The following is a 25,300-nucleotide window of genomic DNA, read 5'->3' as shown; positions in this document are numbered from 1 at the left end:
ACCAGACTTTCATTATAACGTGAGCAGTATTAGTCACTTTAGTTCTAGGGTTACAGCATCCTTTATATACTCATATTATGGGAGTATCTACGTATCAGATTGCTACTGTGTGATATCTAATATAAAGGGGAATAAATGATCTCTGCAAATGCATGATTAAAGTATAAAGAAACAAAAGATGAGATTTACAAGCAATTAGCTGGACTAGAGGAACACTATTAATTACTAGTGCTATAATATAGTAGTAACTTTATTTTCAGTTCACATTGGAGACATGAAATAAGCTAGAGGTACAATTGGGTAAAAAGATCATCTTCACAATTGTAACCAACAGACTAAACTGTATACTAGACAGGAAGACACCTTCATCTTCATACCTTCATTGCATCTGAAGGTGGTTAAGATACCAACTGTTTCAATATTATTTGGAAGTTTCTGGTCAAGTGAAAAGAAGGAAAAGGTAAAGGGATGGAGGCTTTTACAGAGAGATAGACTACTTGTTAGAATAGGAGTCAGTGCTAGCATTGGTCATACAATTGATTACCAAAGTAATCAATGAAGTATGGTTAGGCAATATTTTAAAGCTAAAGTCAAGAGACAGCGGATATGTGAAAAGGAAGGGGAGTTGATGAGGTCAACTCAAGAAATGATTTTCAGATTGAATTCTAATTCTGCTTTACAGATGAGCATGGATCACAAATGTACATACCTTATGAACAATTATGTATTCTCATTTGTATTCAAATGAATAAATGCATGCAGTTTTTATCACTTTTTTTTCAAAAAAGTATTATCTGTTTTGAGTTTTCAAGAACTCATTGGTTTGGTGTTCCTCATCAAACTTAAATTCCAATATTGATGCCATAACATTTACTACTCGATAATATTGCATTCTCATCATGTTAGCTAGAGATGTAAGGTAACTTATTGAGGTAAATTTAGCTGAAGAGGATTTCGCAACTTAATAAAAAATTTGGCACATTATTTGTAATTTCAGATTAGCAGACTTATAAGTATTTCTGGAAATCTTCAGGGGTTTGGTTTTTTTCTTCAATTTTCATGAATTTCACTCTGAAGGATATAAAGGGCAGAATTTTAAGTTACCATATTAATAAATGTAAATTAATATAAACATTTCATAGAGCATATGACCCGGATGTATTTTTAACCCTCTGACACTCATTAATATTTAACAGGTCATAGAATCTGTATATCAAGCTGCTTAATTATTTTCCTTCTTCAACTACTCAGCAAAATACCAAATATCTAACAGAGAATAGGAGTACTCTGTAAAGGCATTTTAGCCACAAGTCTGTCTTTCTTGTCATTGTAGGGCTATAAGACCACTTAATGGTGGTTTTGTATTACAGTGTTTTGATTTTACTACAGTAGAGAGTTACAAATAGGTTTTTGCACAAGTGTTAGGGAAATATTTCTGTATATGGTTACTGAAAAAAAATAATACGGTCCAAATTCACAGATGGTCTGAACTGATAAAATTCTATCAAATTCTCCAGATAAAAGATCTTTGCTATTTGTAACCACCAAAATTAGGCTTTTTTGTTTGTTTGTTTGTTTTTGCTTTTGTAGAATTACTCAATCAACACTCATAATGAAGAGTTACTACTAGTAAAGAGTCTTTAGAAAAATACTCCCTACTGTGTAAACAGGATAAATATAAGTAATGCCAGATAAAAATTAATATCTTCAGAATTTTTTTTTTTTTTTTTGGAAAAATTCTGCAAGTATAATTTTTTATTTAACTATCATAGCTACTTCAAAAGGCCTCTCTTCTTTTGTGTAAAAAGATTTTGCAGAATCATAGAATTGCAGGGGTTGGAAGAGACCTTTGTTATTTCTTATTATTTATTATCTTGATATCTTGATAGTCCAAGAGCCGAGAATAATAACAAAAGACAAACTTTCTATGGGCATGTCCTGCAACATTATCTCCAGCAGAGTTTGGACAATCACATTAGGCCTGATATAATTTAGTTACTGAGAAAGCTTTCATCTTATTTCACAAATTAAGTCAATTGAAAAGTGCTTTAAAAACACAGATATTGATAAAATGCTCACTTTTTGAGCATGACATGACTGAAATTTCAGGAATAAAATTCAAAAAGTTTTAGACAAAATGAATTAACTAAACTTGAAAAGTGGAACTAACTTTTCAGCACAAGGAAGTAGGAAACCTTTTTTTTAACCCTGCCTCCCAACATGGAAAGAATTGCCATGTAGAAATTCATAGCAGAAGGACCTCACCAGGCACAAAGGTGACAATGTGTTTGAGTCATATGAAGAATGAGTAATTTGTACTGCTGTTTGCGGAGAACAACACATACTCCAGTTTTTATTTATACCATAACAGCTGTTTTCAGAAGAGAATCTTATTGTACCACAGACACAGAATAAGAGATACTTTTGTTTTAAAGAGCTAGCAATCTACCTCAAGATAAGAGAAACAAATGGAAGGTATGAAAAGTAGATGTTACAGAATACAAAGGGATTAGTATTAGGTGACTCCATCCACAAATAAGTTTATAGACATTGACTATATCAACTGCAGCTGTAATTCATTTATCACAGACAAAGTGACAATAGTTGGCAGAATGGACAAACAGAGGATGAAATAATGGATGGTTTTCCTTTAGTTATATTAGAGATAGTCATTGCAATGTTAAAGCTATAAAAGATGGGAGAATAAAAGGATAAAAGTTCCGTGTGGCGTTACCGACAAATCAGAGAACAATTCCTTTAGGAACAGGGGAAAAAGCAGTAGCTGTAAAACACTGGGAATTTAAGAATGAATATATGATCAAACTGAAGATAGAAATGGAAATGATTAAATAGTTTCCCATTGATACTACCAAAATTGCTTTCTAAATGCATATTTTTGAAGTGACATCTGTTAGTTACTTGCCTTTAATTAATATTTATGCAAGCAAATTCTTCTACATCTACTGAGTGCAAGAGACCTAAGCACTAGTGCAAATAAATACTCATGTGCATACATGAATACATACATACATTCACATATGTGGGGGAAAAAAAGAAATTGCAGGAACATCAGAAAAAAAATACTGGTTTTCTGGAATTAACCAAGAATATCTTTGACTGCAATTAGAAATACATTTGCTACGATATGTGGATAAATGAATTCCCTATATCTGTGGACAAATTTGTGAATACATGAATATCTGAAAAAGAGGACACACTTATTAGATGTTCTCTATAAATATTTAACATGAAACTAGTTGAGTCATAAGTTATAGTGTACAAAATACACAATCATATTAGATAGTAAAAATTTCAATTAAAAGCATCTTAGCTTTAAAATACTTTAAATGATAGCAACAACAACAGCAACAAAGCTGCAGAAAATCATATAATGACAATACTATCAATAGAAACATCCGCACAAATACACGTAGGATGCATCAGTCTACATCTGAGCTGAGTGCCTCAGGAACCTTCTGTAGGAAATGGTGAGGAATGGACATCTCTGCTCGGCTATTCATCTTGCACAGAGATAGAAACTCAGAAAAGGTCCAGAAACTACTGAAGCCTACACTGAGTTTTAATAAAATTTCCATTTAATTGTCTGAGTATTTAAAGACAAAGAATTTCTGAAAAGACTGCTAAGTACATCTTTTTATGAAATTAAGTATAAAAAATTAGCATGTGGAAGAAAACTCAATATTTATCTATTAGCATTATTTTTACATTATAGTTTTTCACAGAACTTTATATTTCATTACATAATACAGTGCAAATCACAGAACTTACATCAGAATAAATTCGTGTTCCAATGACTCGAGCGTAATGTGGATTTGCCTGCATACAGTTGTGAGGACAATACACTCTGAAATATTGAAAATAAAGCACAATTAGGAAGAATGTTAAAAGAGTACTACTATAACATTCAATATTAGCATTAGTGACTATTAATCAGTTTGATGGTGCATACACAAAGGTCCATACTGATGCTAAAAGGCTAACAGTTTCAAGCTTTTGATACTACTAACTGAAAAGGATTCCTAAAGTAACTTGTGGTTCATAATAAAGTGCTTGAAAAGTTACTTCAAAGCTGTGGTCTTCTTCTCTTTGGATAAGTTTATGATATTTTCATTTTACATATTTGAGTCCAGTAATAAAACCAGCGTATTGTTATCTGCTTCTACTGTATCCTATCTAAACTGTACAGCTGAATATCTTCTCAGAAGACGAATACCTGAATGAAGGCCTGCTGTAGTTTTAAAGCCATGAGAAATTAGCAAATTATAATGATGGTCAACACTTAAGATAGAAAATTCCAGAAGGTAATGAGATTCCTAGCAGATTCCAGGGGATCTGTTGCTATCATGCCCTTGTTGATATTTGACATGCCACAGCCTTTGGGCATGCTATTATCAGTATTATCAGACGGGTCACCAAAATAAGCTGATGCAGCTGTGAGAGAGATTTTTGTCTAAAGGAAGTAAGATGTCAAACGGTCCTTTGAAGACTTCCTGATTTATGGGTAGGGCATGAGGGAAGAACAAGGTTGCACAATCAGTGCCATGGACAGTCACACTTTCAGAATTATGCTAAGTTAGTATACAGATTCCTGAGTGTATCACTGCTGTTGAGAAGCTCCTTAAGTTGGTACTTCAGAATTAATTAGTTATTTTCCTGTTATTTTTTAAATTATTATTTTTTTAAGATAGACACTGTTTTTCTTCTTAATTAAGGTAGTTTCAGTTTTTGATTATGAAAAAATAATAAAGGTAGCAGTATGAGATTTTATCTGTCCATTCCTGCATTCCACTCCTTCACCTACTTCTCCACATCCTCCAGCTAAAAAGCCAGAAGTCATAGCCAAACACCAAACAAGTCCACGGACCCAAGTGCTACATGAAGGGATGTTTTCCTAGCAGTTCTGGCTTTGTACTTGCTTCCTGTACTGGCAGTAGGACTGCTATGAAAGTACTCCTGTGGATATCTCCAGCTTAGCTTGCGGTAAATCATGCTACAGTGTATTTACCTTTGACTCATCTATGGTTTTAAGAACTGTTACCAATTTCCTTCCTCAAAATGTTGAGGCACCGGCTTCTACAGATGAGCTAAAACATAGGCTTCAAAGAAAAGGAGCATATGTTTGACTGAAAGGTGTTAACTGACCTGCAGACCACACCTTACCTTAAAAACATGTGATTCAATCTTTTTGCAAATATATTTGCTCATTGAATCCTCCAAGACTCCCAAAAAATTGATTACTTCTGTGACAACTATCTGCATCAGTTCCTTTTAATTTACCTGTCTTACAAGCAAATACATTGAAATAAAGTATGTTTTGCTCAAGATGTGTAGATTTAATAATGAACAATAAAAAAGTAAAATAGATTTTCCTTTCCAGTCTTTAGTCTAAGAAAAGATTTGCTAAGATTTGACAAGGAGATGAAAGAAAGATCTCAACAGGCAAAAGAAAGTGAAATTTTCCTCATGAAAACAGCCGACAGATCACCTTCACCTACCCAACCATTTATTTAGACCAAAGACTAAAATACCAGGAAAATATTTCTGCCTTCACATTTACAGTTATTGCTGTCACCTTTGTTAATGTCAACTATAGATAATCAGTATCTGACAGAAAATATGCAGTATTTTGTATTAATAAAAGATTCAAAGAATTTTACCTTGGGCAGTGTGAAGCTGGTTTTTGAAATGGGCACAATTGTTCCACTGTTGTTTCACAGGTGATAGCTTGAACTGGAAAAAGTAAAATAGAAACCATTAAGTTTGTGCTATTTAAAAAATCATAGTTTAAAATAAATGAATTCATAAAAATATAAATGCTAACCTGTTACTTTAGAGACTGTGAAGGAATTAGCAGATTGGTATTTTCTGAAGAAGATATAACAGAAATAGTCAGTAAATAACATCTCTTAATGTTTCCAGTCTTCTATGTCTTTTTAGTTAGGAGAACTTTCATTCGTAAATCTAAAAATAAACTTAAGACATTGTCCTCAGTCAATTTTTACTCATTAAACCCACCTACCCAAATATGAATCTATTTGTTAGAGTGAAACATTTAGTTTGTACTCTCAGTAAATCTAATTGGAAACCAGGAATGCATGCTAAACTCTTTCAGTAATTTAGTTTGCTAAGAGACTATGTGCTAACAACAAATTATGCAAACTCTTTGTCCCTCAAAATATAGCCAACAAAAACTATAGTTGAGAATTTCTCAGAAACATTCATCGATCAGAAGGGATCATTCACTTCCCCCCAAAGATTCATTCCTACAATAAGCTCCAAGCCTGAAAAAAGTTTCTCCGGATAGCCTTTTTGAAAAATACCAATAAATTTTACTTTTGGATCTCAAATCTATATTAACTTATCACCAGTAAAACTATAAGCTCACAAAAGTTACAAAAGTTACAAAAAAGTTGGTTTTCCTTCAGTACGACCAGATGTATCAATTTCCTGATATTACATAAACTCAGGTATGTACATTCTGCTGCTATATTACGATTGCTGAACAATTCTGCTTTTATTTTAGCCCAGTTGCTATGATTCCAATATTTTCCAAGTGTAATAAAAAAGCTGGTAATCTTTTTGACATCTATAAAATTATTTATTAAAAAATAAAATAATTAAGGGAATGATCCCCTATTCTCCTTAGAAGCAAATTCCTCCTGTAGGATCTATAGCACTGTAATTTCTATTATTTGGAAACTGTTTGCTTGGGTTGGTTCATGTCATTGCATGGCCAACCAATTCCATATTTGTTCCTTTACTGCCTTTCAATTTGTTTTCACTAAGTTACCTCATACTTTGGTTACCCTAGCATTGTCAAACACCAGTATAGGAACAGCTGATTGTCTTCTATTGTTGATTTACTAGTAGACATATGGTTTAAAATGTTAGCCTATGCTCTGATAATAGAACAGCTGGATAAAAAACAACTGTATTAGCAATACTGAAAATAAATCAGTGAAGAAAACTGGGAAGTTTGCTGTATGTTATACTGAAATTTCTTTTTCTAAGTTTTGGAATATACAATATGAGTGAAATTGTCTTCACTCAATATATTCATCAAATTTACGTGTAGCTTACGCAAGAATCCACCTAGAGACATTGGTGAGATAGCAGCAAGGTCCCCCTAGTCTTTTTTTTCATCCATTAACACTAGAGAAATCCTGGTCAAGAGTAGTACTGTCATTTTATTGTAAATAGATACTTTACAAAACTCAGAAAAAAACTAATACAAAATTTGCATCATAGCCGTGCAGATTTTATGATTTACTAGATGCGAAACTTTGGTAAATCTTCTTTATTTATCCCAAAGGCTATAATTTAGGGACTGACTTATGATGCTAATGCTGGATCATAATATTTTGTACACACGTACAGCAGCAGAAATTTCATGAAATATACTTGCAGAGCGGAAGGTATAGTATTGATCGTTTAACAGTATTTAATCCATAAAGCCTCTAATATACTTTTTTCTAAAATGTGAACCAAAAAACCAAAAACAAGTTAGCCTTTAATGTTCAGATGTGATACAACTTATATGTGCCCATAGAAAAGAAAACACTTTTGTGTTGTGATTCTCAGAGGATAAGTGCCAAATACATTCTACAGACAACATTCTTATGGTTTTGTCACAAATGGCACAGAAACACAGACATGTAAAGTGACAGGAAATCTATTTCTTCCACTTTGAAAATTTTCTGAAATTGAATTACCACTACATTTGTAGGAAAGCTGAGTCCAAAAGCAATACAGATTTGAGGGTTGGAACTAGATGATCTTTAATTTCCCTTCCAATCCAAGCTATTCTGTGATCCTATGATCTGTTTATCTCTTTGTCTCAAAATATTTAATGAAGAAATAATTATCTGTATCTTCCTTTTAAGGAGGTGTAATTTAAACTGCAGTCAGATCATTTGATGACCAAAGAAACAGATAAATGTCAATGCCTGAAGTGCTACCTAGGTAGCCCAAATTCTATGCCACTGAACTTAGTCTACCTGGCCAGTGTTTCCCTGTATTCTGGATTATGTAAATCTGTTGAAGAGAAAAATAACATCAGATTTTACAGCATGTGCACTTGGTTAGCACAGCACATAGAAAGAGCACAGCTTCTAATGGTTATACTATGTTCATACACAAACCAAATACATAATTCAGCAAAATGCTGCTTTCTTTCAGTTTGACATTACTCATACATTCTTACATATACAGAATTATTACACATATACTAGCTACACATAGTATTGTATGGTTCTCCAGAATACATTAAGATGTAGAGTAGTGTAGATTCCAGATACTAATACTATCTTATCTAATATTAATGCTGTTCTACTAGTAAAAAATTATGCATGATATACTCCAGTTTTATATACTACTTTTCTCATTTTACTTTTAGCATGTCAGGGAGTATCTGGATTTACTGTCACACATCATTCTCAGGACAAGCACCTGAACAGTGTAGTTCATGTCCAAATGATGTTTCCACAACACACAGTATTATTCCATCACTGGCCAATGCAGATATTGAGCAAAGTATTTGTGCAAAATGTCACTGAACTGTAATGAAACTATCAGAAATATAAGAAGAGATGGTTTTGCTTGGTGCATATTGTTTCTATGCACAGTACAAGAGGATCACTTCCAAACACGAGCTTGGACAATTTTTGCCTTGTTAGCTGCCATACATTTCTGTGTAAATGGACCAACACTGGATAAATTGACAGCTTTGTCCAAAACATTTAAGGCAATCTACATTAGTATCAGTATGTACTATTTTTCTACACTAATTCTATACAGTTATAAATGAGTTTATTATTCTGTCACTTATCTATACACCATTTAACACTGGCTAAATTTTCAAAATGGATACAATACCAGTATATCCACATAAACTTTTATAGTATTTTCATTTTTTATGATAAAAGAAGTATGCAAAATACTACTATTGTTACACAGCTTGTATGAAATAACAATAACAACAAAAACAAATGAAAACTGTTCCACACATTTTAATTTTAAGGAAGCTTACCCAATTGATTGAATGCCATTCCTGTAAGATTTGATAAAGTAATTTTTTCTTCCTTGCCTAGTGACATCAACCCAACCACCTTCATTGTCTAGGATTCCATAATGTATGGCAGCTTTACAGATACTGGATTGCTGAAAAACAGAGTGTGAGAAGGAATTCCATGTCAGAGAAAAACACTACTTTCCATTGCAATTTAATTCAGCTTTTAATTACGTCATTAAAAACTTGGTAGATAGTCTATCAAGTTTGAAGTGGTCTATGTAAGTATTATTTCAAATGAAGAAAAAAATCACTTTGCCTTATTCAGAGATAAAATATACTCATTTACAATATATTTCTTCACCGTTGCTCTTTTCTTCCTATACTATTTTTCAGTTATACATGACAAATTATGCAGCAAGATATTAAGTTTACCGAAGCAGTTTGTGCCCATAGACTGTAATATTTGTCCTGAATTTGCATCTTCACAAATTTGCACCCCAACATTTGGGTACGCAAATTTTCATTCTGTTTGTGTCTAAGAGGAGGAAGTACACATGGATAGTAAATGCAGAATAGCAAGTGCAAACAGTTTGGTACTATTTTAAATATTTGATGTAAGCTTTTATTTAGGCTGAAGACTGTTTTCTTCAAAATCCATTCTTAATATAATTTTAACTAGCATTCCAGAAAAAAAACAAAAACATTTCATTAAATGTTCTATTTGTACAAAATCTTATTTTAAAACGTTTACCATTTCATAATGTACACTTCCAATAACTTTGGCTTTGCTATCCAAACAGCCAGCAGGACATTCATACCTAAGAAAATAAAATATAACTTGGTCTTAGAACCTGAGATTACGTAAAGGGAAAGTATTCCAGTTCACATACATTTAGAATAATAGCTTTTTAGAATAATAACAATCTGCAACACAACTGTAATGTAATGACAATTGTAAAATTGACCGTACCTATTGCAAGTTGTTCCTTTGCACTGATCTCTTAACCTTACTTCACATGAAACAATCTGAGCTAAAACAAGAAAAAAGCAATTTCACTTAAATGGGTACCATATAATTCAAATTTGTTGACCACTTGAAAAATAGTTAAATTCCTTACACATTTGCTGTGTGCTTATTACTTCATTTTTCTCACTGTCCTCACTGCCTGTGGAGCCTGAAGGTGAATGAGTTCTTGGTCGGCTTTGTGCTGTTGCATCTTGGGCTTTGGATCGTTGCCGTTCAATCTCATTGGTTTCCTCTTCTGGCTCATGAGGAGAATAAGGCCTTTCTGAGCCTTCTATTTCAGAAAGCAAGTGAGAAAAGATTTCTCAGACAAAATGTGTTTGTGGAACATAAAACCCTTAACATGTTTTTGTAACACAATTTGTTTTCATGAAATGGTCATTGAGTATAAGCAAAAAAAAAAAAAAAAAAAAAAAAAAAAGGAAAACATTCCACTGTTTCATAGGAAGAAGAGCTCAAGCTTCATAATAGATTATGACAATTCTAAAAAATGAATAATCACACTAGCTGACAGTTTAATTATTAACTCATTCTTGTTTTGTTCTTCTCTTATAGTAATGCATATTGCTATGTCACTGAGCTAATATGTATCCCTTTAAACAAATCACTGCATAGACTTCACTACAATTTACAAAAGGGTCTATAAATAGCATACAGAAAAAGTCTAAATTTTTGTGTACTAAAAGCTCTCAAGCAACACTTAAATCAGCAGTACACTCTACTCTTTCTCATGATGCTCAGCCTCACATATCTATCATACATAGTACATGATCTCATTCAGTATGGTAAAGCAGACCCCTACCACGTATTTGACTAAATGCATAATATACTCTATTCCACTAAGTTAAAGCATAATGAGAAAATAAAGCAAAAGGTTACATTCCTCTGCCCAGTTACAGCTGTACTGTCAAAATCCTACATACCTCTATAACAAAGATTTTCTCTGCAACCTCCTCCAAAACTAGGGGGACATGCAGAACAAGGACGGCCAGGCTTATAAGGAGCATGACCCCACCAGTTACCCCTTCAAACAAAACAAAACAAAAAAGTTAGTAAAATGTGCCATAATAAATTAATATATTAACAATAAGCATCATTCCGTATGCTGACAAATATGTAATGAAATCCAGCATTAACATAGACCATAGCATTGCTTCAATAACTTGAACACAATATAAGTCATTTAGAAGTCCACCAGAAATATCAGTAGTGCCATTAGCTGCTCTAATATGTGTTTGTGTGTGTGTGTGTGTATGTGTGTGTGTGCATTCTATATCGGCATAGCAATGTAAATCTAAATTCTTCAATTACATGAGAAGAGGCTCCACCTCCCCCCCAAATGGAATAACCTATGGGATGTGATCTTCAACATCAACTTCACATTACACATTCTTTAAGGTCAGGATGATGAGACATATTTATTTTACAAAAAAAAAAAAAAAGTAATTTTACATTGGAGGCCAGAAAACCAAAGTTCTACAAAATCGCAACAGTATTTGTGCAGCCAAGGCTGCCTTGGGAACAATGCTCTACTTTGTAACAGGACAAAAAACAGAAAACTCAGACTGATTTCCTCTTGGATTATTTCCTGGATTACTACAAAGTATTTCCCCCCATTCAAGATATTTTTGGGTGTCAGACAACTTACTTAGGAGAATAATTGCATACAAGATAGACTGCTTTTGGCCAAATCTGTCCCCAGATGTTCATGTTATGACACAAATTAATTGCACAACCTATTCTGCTACTTGTAGCCCAAACAACCTATGAAAAAAAAAAAGAGAAAGACATGTGGAAATCAAAGCTGACTAACATGAAAACGCAACTTCAACATATAGAATTCAAATCACAAGAGATGCTATTTTCTCTTCTGTTATATATGGGTTGAAACAACCCAGCTAAAACTGACAAAAGGCCTCTCATGACTTATTGTCACGAGAGAAAGGAAACTGACTATTGTAACTCAATGTTTTCTACTCAGCTTCTGTGCCTTGGAGTTCTCAGCACAAACTAGGAAGGCAGAAGGATCCAGATTGCTTAGACTGAGAGAATGGACGCTTTTCACTTATGAGAGAAAGTGACAAACAACAAAACTATTCAGGAAAAAAAAAAAAAAGTTCATACATTAATAAGATCCAGGTCATAGATTTTAAATAAATATGCCTTCATGTTATTGCAATATATGGTGACTGTGTTCCTTTATACATCTACTGAAACATTTTTTTATTGCAGAACTCAAAATAATCTGAGAGACAAAGTTGAGTATGTTCAAAGCAGACAAAAACGACAGGTGCTAATCTTGTATTAATTTAAGGGAAGTCAACTATGCAGTTCCTTCAGGACTTCGGGAGTTGAAAAGGATATGTACTGTGAACCAAATAGTAACATAAGGAAGTATATGTATGTATTACAGGTCCTGCATGTCACAGAGAAGTGTAATTATAGTTACTTTTAAAGAAATTATAAACAAAAATATGGGAATAATTCTCTTCTAAAAATAGACACAATCATAAATTTTGATACTATACAAAGAGAAAATAAACTTTTTAAAATTGAGCATTTTGCAGTTTTCTAATAACGTATCAAAAAATTATGTAGATAATGCAGGATGTAGAGAACCTAAAGATCACGTCTTTCTCATTTACTGAAAACATGACTGGCTCCCCTCAGAAAAAAAATCGAAGTTACATACCTAGACTTCATGAGTAGAAAATAAATTAGTTCTTATGCAATTTCAAAATCTTGCTGAAGTTAAAGAAATGTGTTATAAACTGTACTTAACTGTTATTTGACCTGAGGAATTCATCTAAGAAAGCTTTTTTCATTTAAGCATGCATATTCCAGAAAGGAGTACCAGCACGCCAGCTGGCACAGAAACAAGATTATGCAAAGTGCACTGAGCAGCCACACTCAGTACCGGGTATTGTGAGCTTTTCTCTTAACCCTGTTAAGGAGGTGATATTTATGAGGAAGAAATCTAAAGATCTGCATGACAGCCCTACTCAACATCACCAGTACCCAATGCTTCTAAGTACAAAGTCTAGTAAAAAGCTCCTCTCCTGCTTTAGTACCACTGTATACATAGTAAGACTGATACGTCCTACTTGTCATGCAGTGACCTAACTGGAGGTTAGGACTGCTCAATTCCTTACGTAGCTGACAAAAAACAAACCAACCTACGTACCTGTGTATAATGTGTACAAACAGGACCAGAGCATTTGTAAGGACAATATGGGTTGCATTCATGAGGATGTGGGTACGTGAAATCTCTCACTTCATCATACCATGCTTGGACATGAAATGTTGGAGGTCTGTACCTATGAAAGCCAGCAGTATTCCATTAGATCACTAAACAGCTGTAACTTCTGTCATTGATAGATTCTATCATATCCTTAAAGTAATATGCAACTTTTAGATTTCAAAAAATGATAATGGCGTATTTAACAATGTCTTAAATACCTTCCCCAGTGTGCCCCCAAATTCTGTCCAATGGATGGAAGGAGGCTTGCAGGCCCATGCTCCCACAGACATGTTTCAGCCCATGATTCTGCAGATCTTTCCAGTTCTGTATCCCATGTCTGAAATTCGAAATAAAAGAAATTGACACCTTCTCAGAAATACTTGATGGGTACCTCATACACTTTAAAAGAGAAAGGCAAACCAAAAGAAAGCTAGGAAGATTGTTCATTTTAAAGCTTCTGTTACTGAGAAAAAAAAAAAAGTGACAGTACAATTGTGTGCCTATTATATAAGAAATAGAAATGTTTCCACAAAGACTAAAAAAAAGAAATTTTAATCCCTTCCCAGATTTCCCGTTTAGAAAGCCTGTGCAGGCACTCTGCAGCGAATAAAAGACAAATATGAAACTGAAAGGCTTAGTTCAACTTTCCAAGCTAAATTAAGTGCATTTTCTGTCTTGTGAGATTTCTTTTTAGTAACAGGCACTTTTCTTAGCCAAAAGAGTATTATCTAACACGCTTTCAACATAAGGCTTTATTTTCTCTAAACCAGTAGTTTATTTGAAATGAAAGTGATTTTCCCTCTCTCTTCTATAATCAGCTTTCATTGAAATAATACACAGTGCAAACAGAAAATATGGAAACCAGAGCAACATTGTCAGTCATTGATTTATAGCTAGGATGGTAAGAAAAGAAGGCATTCATGTTAGTAAGAAGCATGCTTAGCACAAGTTAAATGAAAAGTATCACAATTGTTTATCCTTTTCTATTCTTTAAAAGATACAGAAGAACAGGTTTGTAGCTGAAAGCCAAATGTAAGTTTCTCTCTTGCAAAAGCATACTAAAACTTACTCATCTTTAAAAAATTTAAATCATACTGTGTATGTTTAACATATTCATCTAGGGTTTACTCAAAGTGGTCCTTGTTAAGGAAAGTACCCATACTGCTGATTGGCCTTTTAAACTTATTGATACTCGCAGAAGAAGTTTCTAGATATCTGACTCACTGATAATAAAAGCCAGGTTAGGAAACTGAAATATATCCAGGAAGGAAGAAAATTGCTTATAAAAACACAATTATTTCATCATACGTTCAGACTTAATTTATTTCCATTAGACTGTGTTATCTAAGTAACAATAATTCAGTATTTCCAAACCCAAATTCCCATGTAGACACTGCAGGTCATGCCTACAATTTTTTGGCAGAGACTGAAGGTAAAGAACTCTTAACACAGCCAAAGAATACAGAAATGTAACAGAAAAAATCCATGTGCTATAATTTATTTTTCTATTAATTTTGATATGCAGTTTTCACCTTATTAGACTACTTGTTAACAAAAGATATGCTTTTGGTTATGCAAGAAGATGATTATGGAAAGATTACTATCATTCAATTTAGTCCAAGTTTATCAATTCTTTATTCTCCTCAGAAGTCTTCAGTGCTACTGCATTTGCATTTGGTGTGTTATTATTAGTAAAAAATTTACAAGATACATTTTGACTCTCAAAATGCAGCATTTATTTTGACAGAATTCTCAAACATAACAATGCATAATAATGACATAATAATGTTCTTACCCTACATACAGATACAAAACTCACCAACTCTAGGATACAGTAGGAATTTTCTATTTGTCTGACTGGGCTGGTATTAAAATGTCATAAACTATAGTTCTGATCTCAAACCATAAAGTTTTATGTGAGTTTGTATAAATCTTTTCCCTCTCCTTGTCACACTATCATAAACAGTCCTTCTTCCTACATTGTTAAAAAAACCCAACAAAGATTAACATGTTTCTTCCACTAATATACTATTTTCTTAAAAGCAATAGTACAGTTGCGTTGTCATTCTGCTATAGAACTGCAACACTGAAGTGTTTTGAAATAAATGCCATACAATTTGTTCTTGTATATATTGCACAACATGAGGACAGTTCAAAATCTCTTATCGCTTAGACTTAGTTCTGAATATGAATAAGCCCAAATGTAAAGCTAATACGTATCCCAAGAAATTGCTGTAAAGAATGTTTTTTTTTTTTTTAAATAGATCTTGAAATATAAAATTAGAGTAAATGAGACTTCAGTTAGACCAAGTGCGTGCACCTTCACACTCTTGGAACTTCCCATCTCCAAAGCCAGGTAAATTTTCTTACAACTCTTATGTACCTAAGAATACCAAAATATATTCTCTTGTAAAGCATCCTCCCAACAAGTTCATAAGGAGCTGACAGAAAGCTTATGGGTTACGGTTAAAGGAAGGCAGGGGAAGGAGACATCATAGTGGGGGTCTGCTACACACTGCCAAACCAGGAAGACTGAGTGGATGAGGTCCTCTATAAAGAGATAGGAGCAGCTTTGCGTTCATAAAACATGTTTCTCATGGGGGACTTTAACCACCCCAGTACTGGTTGGAAGGAGAACACAGCAGAGCAACAGCAATCAAATTGGCTCCTGGAACACGTTGACAATAACTTCCTCTTCCGAGTGGTAGAAAAGAAAGGTGCTATGCTGGACCTTGTCCTCATCAATGAAGATGGGCTTGTGAGTAACATGACACTCAAGGGCAGCCTTGACTACAGTGACCATGAAATGATGGAGTTCAAGATCCTTAGAGTGTCAAAGAGGGCGTGCAGCAAGCTTGCTTCAGGAGAGCAGACTTGGAACTCTGCAGAGAAATGCTTGGCAAAGTGACATGGGATAAAGCCCTAAAGGGCTTTAAAGAGAGGCCCAAAAAAGAAGTCTATAAAGAGTGGAAGTAGGAATGGGTTACCTGGAAGGGCTACAGAGAAGTTATCCAAGCAGCCAAGGTTTAGGTTAGGAAAGCTATAACCCACATAGAATTAAATCTAGCCAGAGACATAAAAGGGAACAAGAAAAATATCTGTAAGTATATATATATATAAAATCAGTGATTACAGAATCACAGAATCACAGAATTGCTAAGGTTGAAAAAGACCCACAGCATCACCCAGTCCAACCATTTGCCCATCACCAATGGTTCTCACTACACCATATCCCTCAACACAACATCCAAATGCTCTTTGAACACAACCAGGGTCGGTGACTCCACCACCTCTCTGGGCAGCCCATTCCAGTGCCCGACCACCCTTTCAAAGAAGTAGTATTTCCTAATGTCCAGCCTGAATCTTCCCTGGTGCAGCTTAAAGCCATTCCCTCTAGTCCTATCGCTAGTCACCCGAGAGAAGAGGCTGAATCCCAGCTCACTACAACCTCCCTTCAGGTAGTTATAGAGAGCAATAAGGTCTTCCCTGAGCCTCCTCTTCTCTAGACTGAACAATCCCAGCTCCTTCAGCCGCTCCTCATAAGGCCTGTGCTCCAGACCCCTCACCAGCTTTGTTGCCCTCCTCTGGACACGCTCCAGGGCCTCGATGTCTTTCTTACAGTGAGGGGCCCAAAACTGGACACAGTACTCAAGGTGCGGCCTCACCAGTGCTGAGTACAGGGGGACAATTACTTCCCTGTTCCTGCTGGCCACACTATTTCTGATACAAGCCAGGATGCCATTGGCCTTCTTGGCCACCTGGGCACACTGCTGGCTCATGTTCAGTCTAGCGTCAATCAACACCCCCAGGTCCATTTCCTCTACACAGTCTTCCAGCCACTCTGCCCCAAGCCTGTAGCGTTGCCTGGGGTTATTGCGGCCAAAGTGCAGAACCCGGCATTTGGTCTTGTTTAATCCCATCCCATTGGCTTCAGCCCAGCTATCCAACCTATCCAGATCCCTCTGTAGGGCCTCCCTACCCTCAGGCAGATCAACACTTCCAGCCAGCTCGGTGTCATCTGCAAACTTACTGAGGGTGCACTCAATACCCTCATCCAGGTCATCAATAAAGATATTAAACAGGACAGGCCCCAGCACCGACCCCTGGGGAACACCACTCGTGACCGGTCACCAGCTGGATTTAACTCCATTCACCACCACTCTCTGGGCCTGGCCCTCCATCCAGTTCCTTACCCAGCCAAGAGTGTATCTGTCCAAGCCATGGGCTGCCAACTTGTGCAGGAGAATACTGTGGGAGACAGTGTCAAAGGCTTTGCTGAAGTCAAGGTAGACTACGTCAACAGCCTTTCCCTCATCCACCAGACGGGTCACTAGATCATAGAAGATCAGGTTGGTCAAGCAGGACCTGCCCTTCGTGAACCCATGCTGGCCAGGCCTGATCCCCCGGTTGTCCTGCACATGCCGCGTGATCTCCCTCAAGACAGTCTGCTCCATAATCTTCCCCAGCACCGAGGTCAGGCTAACAGGTCTGTAGTTCCCTGGATCCTCCCTGCAGTCCTTCTTGTAGATGGGAGTCACATTGGCAAGCCTCCAGTCTTCTGGGACCTCACCCGTCAACAAGGAGCGCTGATAGATGATGGAAAGCAGCTCGGCTGTCTCCTCCGCCAGTTCCCTCAGCACTCTCGGGTGAATCTCATCTGGTCCCATGGACTTGTGGCAGTCCAGTTGGAGTAGCAGGTCTCTGACTGTTTCCTCCTGAATTGTGGGGGGTTTAGTCTGCTCCCCAGCCAAGACTCCTAGGTCAGAGAGTGGAGAAACCTGAGGATAACCGGCCTGTCTTTTAAAGACAGATGTAAAGAAGGCATTCAGAACGTCTGCCTTTTCCTTATCCTCAGTGGTCACATTCCCAGCCTCATCCAGTAGAGAATGGAGATTCTCCCTGGTCCTCCTCTTACTGTTGATATACTTGTAAAAGAGTTTCTTGTTCCCTTTTACCCCAGCAGCCAGGTTGAGTTCAAGCTGGGCTTTTGCCTTTCTGATTTTCTCTGTGCACATCTTAACAACTTCTTTGTATTCTTTCCGGGTTGTCCATCCCTTCTTCCACAGGAGGTAGATTCTCTTTTTCTCCTGGAGCCTCAAGAATAGTTCCCTATTCATCCACGTCGGTCTTCTTCCACGCCGGCTCATTTTGCGGCTCAGGGGGACCTGAATTTGAGAACTTAAATTCATCACTAATTTTCCTGACAGATGTACACCCACACTCCAAAGTACAACTGAGATTGGATACTGTCTTCAAGTGTTTCTTCAACAATTTTGTTCTTTTTTCATTAACTGCTTCTTGTCTTTAGCCATAGTATAAAATAATGTTACTCCTCTCTGCCTGCCAAGCCAGAGATAGGCATGCCTTCCAGTTTCCAGTCCACAGCCTTAGCTGCAGAAAAGAAATAATCTTTGAAACAGAAGATAGGCTGCAGTGAATGTCTTTGCAGGAAGCATAATGCAGAAGACTATTCTAGTAATTAGGAGTTTGGGTTCCTTGGATATTTTTGCCTGTTGCAGTTATTCCTTACTACAGAAAAGGAAGGCATGTGAGCCAAGGAAGCAACACTATTCTTCCCAAGAATATGTGCATAAGATTGCCTCAGACCAGAATTTGCACAATTAAGGGCAAAAGGTTCTAGGTTATGGTTCATCATGTAGAAATCAACCTATTTCTTTTCACCCTCTCTATACACATATGCACATTTCAACATCATTTGTTCTGTCATCAACTGTTCTTTAAAAATATCTTTGGTACAGTTTTATAACACTGGAAAAAGAAAAAAATGTAAAACTTGAGCAATTTGTATTATAGTACCTTTGTAAAATGTCTGAGATAATATCTAATGGGAACTGTGTCATAAATCAGAATTTAAACACAAGCATAAAAAGAAATGTTTATCAAAAATACAGTACAGAATTTCAACACATATTTCATACATGTCAATTTCAAGTTTAATCATGACAATCCTGAAGAAAAGTGGTAAGAATTTTTTATGAGAAAATCATCAGAAATCTGATAGTAAATAGTTGGTACTACGTAAGGATTGATTTCTCAGCTGTACGGCATACTCAAACACATGCTAGGATGATCAACTAACAAATAACTCCACCTTCAAAAAGCTATGAGACACTGAAATGAATCACGTATCAAAAAGCTTGCATACATATTTTAGTTTTGCAACAAATAATTCCACATGTCTTATTTTCTCCCTGATGTGTGTACTACACAATGAAGTCACTTCAGAACAGTCAGCTGTTCAGGAAATTCTCTGTGTGTGCCAGAGAAGAAAGGACTCATTCATTTGTTTCTCAGCCCTTAACACCTAAATCCCTTATTTCTAAAGCCAGACATAAAAACTACCTGGCATGGATATAATGCATATATAGCTAGCATGGTTTATTCTCAGAAAGTGCTGCCTATTATCCTTCCAGGCAATATTAATTAGATTTGTGATTTTATTTTATTTTATTTTATTTTATTTTTTATAAGGAGATCATGAAGAAATATCCACCTACAGTACAATTTAACATTGCTTCTTCTTCATCAAGACTACATTTGAGTTCAAATATACAATAATTACTAGTCTTGTTAATGGAGACAGATATTTCAAAGCTAGTTCAAGTATCTCAGTGACAAATTACGGCTCATCATATGGAGGTACAGCAAGTAGAATATGAATACATAGAAGGGCTGATCTGAAAGTAATGCTTCCTTTTTAATTATGTTGGCACGTGAAGTCAGAGGTGGACAATGGTGGTATAGCAGTAGAAGCTAAATCTTCCCACCAATATTCCATTACATTTTGTTGTCATGTGGCAGATGGCAGCAGAGGAGTAGTCAGACAAAATGGTGTCTGACATGGAATTACACATGAAGGAAAGGAACATCATCAGATTCCTCCATGCAGAAAAAAATGGCACCCACTGACATTCATTACACTTGCTGAACATTTATGGAAAACAAATAGCAGATGTGAACACAGTGAGGCGGTGAGTGGTGCATTTCAGCAGTGGTGACAGCAACAAAGGGTCACATAAGCTGATGCAGATGTTTTTGTGCGTGGCATGTAGGCTCTTATTCATCATTGGTGAAAATGCGTAGCTAATGGTGGTGACTGTGTTGAAAAATAGTGCTTTGTAGCAGAGAATTTGCTCTATCAAATAGTTTTATTGTGCTCTTTATTTCCATGGAAACTACAATAGATAAAAATAGGAGGCATTACTTTCAGAGTGACCTACATAGATCTTATGTTCTTACCTCTTGTATTATACATAAGTATTGAATCCTTCTTAATTCTAGCTGTTACAGAAAACTATTGGTATTGAACAAATTAACTTATCACAGTCCTGCAGATTTAAACTATCAACTTTACTAAGTCATGTACATCATCCATGGCTTTTACAAGACATGTACCAGTTCTACCAGATCATGGACCTAACCTCAACTAGAGAGATATTGATCTCCTACATTCCAAGCTGTGCCTGATAGCAGATGGCTAGAACACTCAATACACATATATTCCTGAGAACTGCAGTTACAACCAACGTCAGATAGGTTCTCATGAAGACAAAGGATGATGCTCTTCCCTCATTCTGCCTTCCACTCTGGACAGGAAATTACTTCCTACTGGCCTGGTTCCAAGCGATGAGGATTCATGAGTCCAGCTCTACAAAATTCTCTAGAGAAACAAATCATGCTATTTGTGTTTCATTGAATGAACAGAAATATTTGGCATATTTAGTGGTAGCTGATTGTAATTTTAGAGATGCTCACTGTGCTTCAGTTGTTGACATAAAAATTGCAAAATTCAGAAATACGAAAAGAAAAACAACAAAACAGGCATAGGTAATACAGAGTTTGCTGCTACTCAAGATTAACATCCTGCAAGGCAGACTCCCTCAAGCAAGTGTCTTTTTTTTTTCATACTTAATCAAGATATTATCTCTTAGTTTTAAACCTTGCCCAAGTTACTTTTCCTAAAACCCCTCAGGACATACAGACATAACTAAGTTCACAAGAAATGTGCCTCCTTATGACAAGCAAACTTTTCTTCTAATGAAATATGCACATTCAAAACAGGAGATCTCAAATGCTGGAAATTCGTTTCTTGGCCATTCAAGAGAACATACGTTTCTCTGTAGAAAGTTATCAGCACAAGCACTTCCTTTTTAATCTTGTATCTTCATATGTGACAGGAAGTCTATGAACTTTTCAGGCATCATTGCTGTGAAGCATGTTCCTCCATATACAAAACCCTTAGCTGAAGATTTAATGATGCTCTAGACTTGATTTCATTTTCTATTCTAAATAGTTTACCATTGACAAAATAGCATTGTTAGATGCTTCTGCTATCCAAATAAGTATGCCCAGGGTGAAACTGCTATTCACAAACTTATGTATGAGCTGGTATGCACGTCATGGGCATTGGCTGAACTTCCAGATTCTGCAAGCAGTAAGAGGAGAAAATATTCAGCTCTACATACTTCAACCTTATAGTGTCAGTTCGGTTGTTTATTTTACTGTCTTCTTCTTTCAGATTTGGAAAATAACTTGCATATTATCCAAGTACCATGACTATTTACACCATTTCTGCATTATTCACACTTATGTACTAAAACATTCCCATCTATGAAGGAAACAATGCCAATTTTTTAAGGCTGTAACACCATCACATACACCATGATGGAAGTCAGATCGGATTAGGATTTTTCAATGGCAGGATTTGATTTCAAAATGAAACTCCTGATCATTCCCACTCTGTGTACATCTCAGAGCACTCCTGGGGTACAAACCAGATTCCTTCCAGACAAAATGCCAGGAGTTGTGTTCTAAGAGCACATCTAATGCTCTATACTTGTTAATGGGTTTTCAGTCCACACCAACAGATAAGACCCAGATCAAAATAGAAATCCCTGAAATGTAGAGAGTATGAATGTCAGGCCCTCGGCACCAATTCTTTTGCTCAACAAAACCTGCTGTTGTAACACAACACTTGCTGACACAAGCACTGCTTTTCTCAGTATTTTGTTAAAATTGTGTGCCAATAACAATCCTAGACCTTTGCAAACCTTATGCTAGACTAACTGAGGCTAGCACCAGGCTGGTTGATTAAACTAAACAGTGAGTGTAGTTACTAATTCCAGTTGCCAATTTTTCCCCTCAAGAAAGTTTTATAGGCTTTGCAGGAGGGATGTCACATGCAATGAAGATCTTTTAAATATTCCTAGATTACAACATATCACATTAAAATAAACCAAAACTAACACCAGATTAACTTCACAGTCTGGACTACAAATTGTGGTATTTAACCTCTGTCAATATGGGGTTCAAGTAGCATGTATACTGAAACCAATGCTCCGCTTATTGAAAAGCTGTTTCAGAGAGGATTGCAGCTTACAGTACAACTCAGCAACAGCCAAACCAATCACATGGGGTAGGATTAACCTTCCTGGAAATTAAACAGGCTCAAAGTAGATACAGGCATCTGAGCTAATTATCTAAATTACCTTTGTAGTTACATAGAAAAATAAGCATCTACAGAAGGAGATAATTTTAGGTACCCATCTCTAACTGAGAGGAACTGTGTGCTGGAAATTCTCATTTCTCTCCACTAATTATAAAAGAGATTGGCTCAAATGCAGACATCTGCACCAGACAACAAAAGCTTGGCGAGATGAATCTCACTATTTATATTTTATGAGTGTTAAATCAAGAGGAAATTCTCTACCCAAGGGCAAGACCAGCATAAGTCTATCAATTGACAGGTGTTGCATCAGAACTGAGAATACCAATAGTTCAAAAACACAGTGATAACATTTTAATTGGAGAGATTTTCATGTGTGAAGGAATAAAGAAAAAAATGTATGGAAAGCAACTGTATGGAAAGAAAAAAAAGTGAGCTAAAATTTAAGCTCAGTAAAGATGGAAAAGTAAGTACAGTGGGCACCACTGAAAGTAAACATTTATCATGGCATAGTATAAATACTCCATTGCTGTATACATTCTAAATATAGGGAGAGAGTAGTAAAGTAAATACCACAGTACAGTATGGGTATTTATTTACTGTATTCTTTAAGACTAATGATACTAAGAAGGAAAAAAAAAAAAGGAAAGATGAAACATTGATTAAGAAATGTCATGAGCAAATAAGCCAGAAATACACTTAAGAACCAGAAACCAGCTACGTAGTATCAGCATAGAATGGCAGAAAGGTACAGCTGAAAACAACTTCAAGAGATAGATCTCAACTACATTTTACCCTCTTTTACTGAGATGAATCAAATATTTCTGTGTTGTCCACTTTTTAACAATTAAAACTAATAATGGTAATTTCTGAATAATATTTATTGCCTTTTTCTTCCAAATTTTACGACTGCAAGACTGAACAGTTTTTTCTGGGTAGACAACCTAAACCTCCTGCAATGGTAGCTGATGGTTGTTGGGGTTGTTTTTTTTTTGTTGTTTGTTTGTTTTTTTGTTTTGTTTTGTTGTCGTTGTTGTTTTACAATGGAAAAAAAAAACCAACAACAACCAAGAAATCACTCTTTCCTGTAATAACCTTTATATATATTCCAGATTAAAGAAACTCAGCTGTTTCTCTCTATCAGTCCTCCTCATAAATCACACATTCTGCGTTTATAATCTATCCCATTAATCTCTTTCATTCACTGTGAAGTGGCTAGACAATTCCTAAAATACGGCCAAAGCTGGACATTGCATTTCAAACAAGGTCTCACCAGTTTCACACAAAGAAGTCACTTTCTTTCACATATTGTTGGCTCATTATTTTCTAACTCAGTATAACTCATGGACTGGGTAGTGTTACTCCTACCTATTATTTACTCCTTGCGTTCCACCTACTTGATACTCTACTTACTCCACATCATGCAGTTAAATTTACTTTATTTCATCACATTCATTTCAGGACATTTCCTCCACTTGTCAAGTTCTGATAATTTTTAAACAATTCTAAAACAATCCCAACCTATGTTACCGTATTCTCCAGTTTTTAAGTGCATTCCTTGCTAATCTAAGTCATAACCTACATGCTTAACTGAAAAGAGACTTGCTCTGACAGCATCAACGTTTTTGACCCTCTGACTGTTTTGAACACCAAGCTTCTGTCATTTGTTGGGTAGAGAGTGTTAAAACCTTTCCAAAGTCAAAAATGAAACACCTACTATTTCTACCAGTATACTATGCTAGTTAACTACCAGGTCAAAAAAGTAAAAAAGATGGGTTTGATATGATCTCTTCTTGAGAGATACTGGCAGTTTTCCTTGGCTTCACTTTCACTTAAGGTGAGGTAAGGCATTTTCATCCATTCCTAGCCTTCTGAGGGAAGTCCATAAAAACTAATGATAATTAGCACCTCTGAAAAGTCACTTACTAGCACGTAACTGAGACAGTTACCTTCAGTCATTTGAGTCCAAAAATATCAAATTCCATGCTAGCCTGAGGTCACTTGCATAGTATATAGCAGAGTGAACACAAAACCCCAGGAGTACTGAAACACCAGACAACTCTCCTGAAAATACAAAAAAAAACCATTCTAACAAGTACTGATATAATCCTTAAACACAGAGAAAGCAAAAGTAATATCATTAAACTTTCCAGTAGCAGGAAAGTTAGGCATCCATTTTCTATTGGAGGAACAGAGCTTGTCTAGAAGTAAAAAGGTAAGAACCTTACATGCTACCACGTGGTAGACTGGAGTTTATAGAGCATTAAGCTGGGCAGAGATCCCTGAATAGACCTTGAGGTTTCAGCTACTCTTTTGGAAGAGAGGAAAGAGCAGGAAAACTGTGGCTTTTGCCTGGAAACAGGAAAGCAAGATGAGGCCAAAAATATTGTTCCCAAACACTGAATAAATTGCACCAATATTTAAAAGTATCTCTCTATTACAGTTTCATGTGTTTGAGCTTTTGTGTTCAAAAAGTAAAAACCAGGAATAGGAATGAGCAGACATGACTAATCACATTTAATTCTGTGTGTACTCTAA

The 25,300-nt window shown here is 35.8% G+C and overlaps 1 protein-coding gene across 3 annotated transcripts in view; it reads right to left on the bottom strand.

The window, feature by feature from the left end:
• CRISPLD1 (cysteine rich secretory protein LCCL domain containing 1) overlaps positions 1-25,300 on the bottom strand; it is a 39,280-nt gene that overhangs the window by 4,979 nt on the left and 9,001 nt on the right. For 2 of the 3 annotated variants that reach the window (NM_204654.3, XM_015282768.4), the window contains exons 3-13: positions 13,515-13,633; positions 13,240-13,372; positions 11,704-11,819; positions 10,979-11,079; positions 10,150-10,329; positions 10,002-10,062; positions 9,783-9,849; positions 9,050-9,180; positions 5,843-5,886; positions 5,679-5,751; positions 3,790-3,865 (exon numbers count right to left, since the gene is read on the bottom strand). In NM_204654.3, coding sequence (NP_989985.3) covers positions 3,790-3,865; positions 5,679-5,751; positions 5,843-5,886; positions 9,050-9,180; positions 9,783-9,849; positions 10,002-10,062; positions 10,150-10,329; positions 10,979-11,079; positions 11,704-11,819; positions 13,240-13,372; positions 13,515-13,633 — 1,101 coding nt within the window. The remainder of the gene's footprint in view (positions 1-3,789; positions 3,866-5,678; positions 5,752-5,842; positions 5,887-9,049; positions 9,181-9,782; positions 9,850-10,001; positions 10,063-10,149; positions 10,330-10,978; positions 11,080-11,703; positions 11,820-13,239; positions 13,373-13,514; positions 13,634-25,300) is intronic. The other variant, XM_040675402.2, reaches the window with a different exon arrangement.

The sequence above is a fragment of the Gallus gallus genome, chromosome 2 (genome assembly GCF_016699485.2).
Source record: "Gallus gallus isolate bGalGal1 chromosome 2, bGalGal1.mat.broiler.GRCg7b, whole genome shotgun sequence".
Taxonomy (NCBI): domain Eukaryota; kingdom Metazoa; phylum Chordata; class Aves; order Galliformes; family Phasianidae; genus Gallus; species Gallus gallus.
This window is presented reverse-complemented; position numbering and strand designations above follow the sequence as displayed.